Below are 4,497 nucleotides of genomic sequence, written 5' to 3'. Positions count from 1 at the left end.
GGGGGGGGGGGGGGGAGATGGCCGAGATTGCAGTTGTGATCCTGCAGGAAAGACAGGCACGATCTCAGCCATCTCCCCCCACTCACCCCCAGCACAATCACAGCCATCTCCCCACTTGGAGAAGTGGGGAGATGGCTGCGATCAGGGTCTCCACCCAGTGCAGAGTTCGTGACCTGAGTTAAAAATTGTATGAAATTTTTGTTCATGACCCAATTTGGTCATGAACTGAGGCATCCATGAGCCAAGGTACCACTGTATTTGTTTCAATAGCTCTGTATGGTAGTTCTCCTGAGCACTGCCCCCTCCCCCCCATTTACCTTAATTGGGTGGTCACCTTAATTCAGCTCTGCATTTCCTGGTATTTGATAAGGGGACACCTCTGAAATCAGGACCAAAGCCACCCATCCCTTCTACGGGGGGTGATTCAGCCTCCACCGTCTGGGGTTCCCTGGGGCTGGGGGCAATGTGCCTCTTTGTCCAGAGTGTGAGGGAAGCAATGCACTCCCAGAGTTACCTGCATTGTAGGCCTTTTGTCAAGAGAAATTTTTCTGCTTACATCTTTAGATCAAGGATAGGGTCATAAGGTACTTATAGGCACCTGTGCACCCTCAGATGCCCTTCTTAGCACCCACTGAACTCTCCTACACTTTTTACTTTTATTTCTCTTAAACAGCAATATTTATTAGACAACATTAGATGTATATCCTGCCTTTTTCTTTTAAAAAAGAAGGCAGAATATACATTGAATAAATAAATATTTCTTACTGGCAACAGGAATTGCTTCAAGGAAAACTGAGGACTGCCAGTTACCCCACACATTTTTCATGAATGCACTGGGACTTTACATGGGGCTCAGAAATATTCCTAGAAAATGAAGGGAACAAGTGGCTGCAGGACAATGCTTTGATCTACAGCACAACCATTTTGTCGTGGTGCCCGGGACAGTTTAATAGCCCCCAAAGGTCACCTGCCCAGGCATTAGGCAGCCTGCAATTATACCCCATTATAGGAATCACAGTGGCCAAGGGATAGGCCAGCAATTTGTGAGGGTTTCTGCAGTATTTTGCAGGATGAGGCATGCCATTTTTATTCACCAGGCCCGTCACATCATATCAACAACAGTAGCCTAAGCTGTGTTTTATCTTGCTCCCCATTTGTGTATTTCAGGACGAGTTGGGCTGTGGAAAGACATCTTTACCGTCTCCATGAATGAGAAATTTGATTTAGTTTACAAACAGAAGATGGGAAAGTGTGACCTCACGTTTGACTTTTATTTATAAAAAAGCAAAAATGCATGTCTACAATCTCCAGATCCTAGCTAGAAGTGCTTTCTGCATTCATTTACTATTCGCTGGATACAACACAGTCCCTGTTATATATACACATACATATATCAATAGTTAAAAAAACAAAAAGGGCACCATGCATTGGGAAGTTTATATCAAAGAGCCCTGCTAGTTTGGACCTAAGGTCCACCTAGTACAGCATTCTCCTTGCAAAGTACAGTCAGCCAGATGCCCCTGGGAAAGCTGACCAGGAGGATAAAAAGTCAGCAGAGTTTCTCTGTCTCCAATATTTAGTATTTATGGAGTCTGCATGTCAGTATTCTGGCTAATAGAAATGAACAGTTATAGTCCAGGAATCTGTCTAATCCTGGTACACTCTGGATGTGGTGTACGATCACTTTTGTCATTTCCAGCCAGCACAACAAAAGGCCACGCAGGCTGGAAATGATTGGAGTTGCAGTCCTACACACATCTGATGGGCATGTGGTTGGAGAAGACTGGTCTACTATCTGAAAAAATGCTATTTAAACCTAGTGGCTATTGCACTTCATTATGCAGAAGTTATGTTTTTCCTTGTCTCTCCAGAACGCCTTCCAATTTCATTGGGTAATCCTGAATTCTAGAGTTGCAGGAGAAAGAGGGAACATTGTTCCAGTGTATTACTATTCATAATTCATACATACCTCTCCCAAGTCCTTTCTTAAAATTGATCATTTACAGGTTTACCCTGACAGAAGTCTCAAAAAAAATCCCTGGGACTTTTTCCTGGGGAAGTGGGTATAAGATTGTGGATGTGAAGCACAAGCCCATGGAAGTAAAGTAAATTCAGAAGTAAATTCTGCTGAGCTCAATGGACCCAAGGCACAAAAGAGTGTTCAGCATTAGGCATAGTCCCCGTAACGCAAAAGCCCCAAACACCTCATAATGAAGGTGTTCCAACCTTCATTTGCTGTACAGTTCAACAGCTCTCATTCAAATTCAATAGGATTTATGCAGTAAAACTTCCCAGTGTGTTTTGCCCAGGCAAAATCTAAGCAAACCATAGAAAGTATAACTATCTTTCACCCTGTCCTTCCCTTATAAACAAAACAATGTGTGTGCGCACGCGTGTGCATTCGTGTGCGTGCACACTCGCACGCACACATGAGACAGACAACCTGGCTGCTATGGAATACATTATGTACCTGTAAAGTATGAATTATATATGTAGTTAGGGATAAATGCCTTTCCAGACCCACTTTTATTTTAAACATTTTACAGGCGCTTTAGAGTGGAAATCTAAAAATAGTTCAATGTACCAAATAGTTCAGTGCACGCGTTCGTGCAGCTGGGACTCCAGCATCAACAGGCAATACCCACCCAAGTGCTATTTAGAACTGTCAAATGCCTTGTGCTGAAAGGACAGTAAAATTGGTTCCAGATGAAGCCCAGTGGTGAGATTATTGCATCATCTCTAGGGAGCTGGAAACAAGGTAGTCACCTGACCGCAGAACAGTGTCTAGCCTGCTTCTCTACCTTTAACAGAGGTTTGGTATGCAGAAATCAGCAGGTGACTAATTATTACCATCTCGTTGCTGTAGATCACTGCTAAAGGAAGAGCTGCCAAGTGGTCCAAAAGTTGCCAATCCCTCATCTGGAAGAATTGCATTTTTATACACATGGTTCATCTTTGTTTCTGTCATCTTCAAAGGCTAAAACATGGAAGGCAAAAGAAGGGTCTTTTACTTCAAAGATGAACAGTGTAGTTCATTTTAATTAGAGTATAAAAATTAAATATACTTCTGCTTCACTCCTTACTCAAAGCACTTTAATGCTGCTAATACTGAAGGTCCAAGTTATACTTAAGTCATGCCTAATTTTCATAGTTTATTAAGGATTATTGAGACAGGGCTACCTTTCACATAAATAAGCATGGATCTAGGCTGCACTGCTTTGGGTCACAGGTAGGGGTGTATATGACCAATTGCTTCTCTATACAGCCATAGAGGGCTGTCTCCAGGAATCAGTTTCCCACCCTTTTAAAAAGAAAATATTTTCATGAGGAGGGGCCTTTCTTCATGTGAGCGCCATCTGCAGTCTGAAATCTAAGCTCAGGCAGTTTCCATCTTAGTGAAAACTAGGCTTGAGTTATATTGAGTCCTGCTAATTTCCCATATTCTGCTTTGCAGATCAGCACTGTATTGTGCATCAATTATTGTAAGCAACTCTTAAAGGCTTATGAATAAAGAGTGAATATTAAACACATGCAAACTAGAACTAAAATGGTTCCCTGGATATGCAGACATGGTTATTGAACTTTTATTGCATGGAACCAGGAGAACCTCAGCTGAACCCAACTGGAACTAAAACAGAACAATGGAGCAGTTGGCATCCTGATTCTGGTACCACATTCCATCTTTCACAGGTATGATGTTTCTCCCCTGCTATTTAGTTGGGTCCAACCTTTATACTGGGGAAGATATATTAGTGGGAAATTGTGGAAAACTCATTCACTCTTTGACCAACCATAGTTATCTTTGTCAGCTAGTCTGAACACGTTGCTCCACAGCCTCATTGCTTCTTGATCGGTAGGTGAATCATTTTAGCTAGCAGTTTTGCTTTAGACTACTATTAAAGGCACAGATGTGGTGTTCAGGTAAAAAGCTGACCCACCTCACTAAAGCTTTAAATGATCTAGTTCAGCCACAAGGCCTCCATCAGTACAGCGCAGAGGGGAAGTAACTGGGGAAGAGTATGGGGCTGCCCGTGCTTTATTCAATAAATACACATTTGTTCAGGTGTTCAGTACTTGTAGGTAAAGAACATGTGAAAGGGCAAGCAGGAACACATGAGATTAGCCTTGCCTCTCCAACTAGAATGTGCCTGTCAGCCATGCTTTCCAGCTCAGGAGTGATAAGTATAATCTGCAGTGGGGCTACCTATAGCCTGCATACTATATATGTATTGTATAGCATTTGAATCTAACAGGATCATAAAACAAACCAATAATACACAGTATACAGTTCAGGACTGACTACAGTGAATCTGAATGATAATTATGTGTGTTTACTATATATATTTATTCGGGAAGTCAGTTGTGTATTGCCTGTTAACTATTCTTGTTTTTCCACTTTATTAAAGTACTACCAGGCCACAAATTAGAGAGCTGTCTGCTGTTTAATTATCATTTTGTTCAATTTATAAGTTGTCCTATAGCCAAGGCTCTCAGAGC

At 42.0% G+C, this 4,497-nt stretch overlaps 1 protein-coding gene across 1 annotated transcript in view; it reads left to right on the top strand.

Annotated features, from left to right (window-relative positions):
• SULT4A1 (sulfotransferase family 4A member 1) overlaps positions 1-3,522 on the top strand; it is a 38,847-nt gene extending 35,325 nt beyond the window's left edge. Inside the window, exon 8 of the mRNA XM_044450882.1 lies at positions 1,167-3,522. Within this exon, the coding sequence (XP_044306817.1) occupies positions 1,167-1,280 (114 nt within the window). The 3' untranslated portion in view covers positions 1,281-3,522. The remainder of the gene's footprint in view (positions 1-1,166) is intronic.
• Positions 3,523-4,497: the final 975 nt, after the last annotated feature.

This window comes from Varanus komodoensis, unplaced genomic scaffold (genome assembly GCF_004798865.1).
Source record: "Varanus komodoensis strain SLA01 unplaced genomic scaffold, ASM479886v1 scaffold69, whole genome shotgun sequence".
NCBI classification, from domain to species: Eukaryota; Metazoa; Chordata; class Lepidosauria; order Squamata; family Varanidae; genus Varanus; species Varanus komodoensis.
Note: the sequence above shows the minus strand (reverse complement) of the source record. Positions and strands in the feature narration are given on the sequence as shown.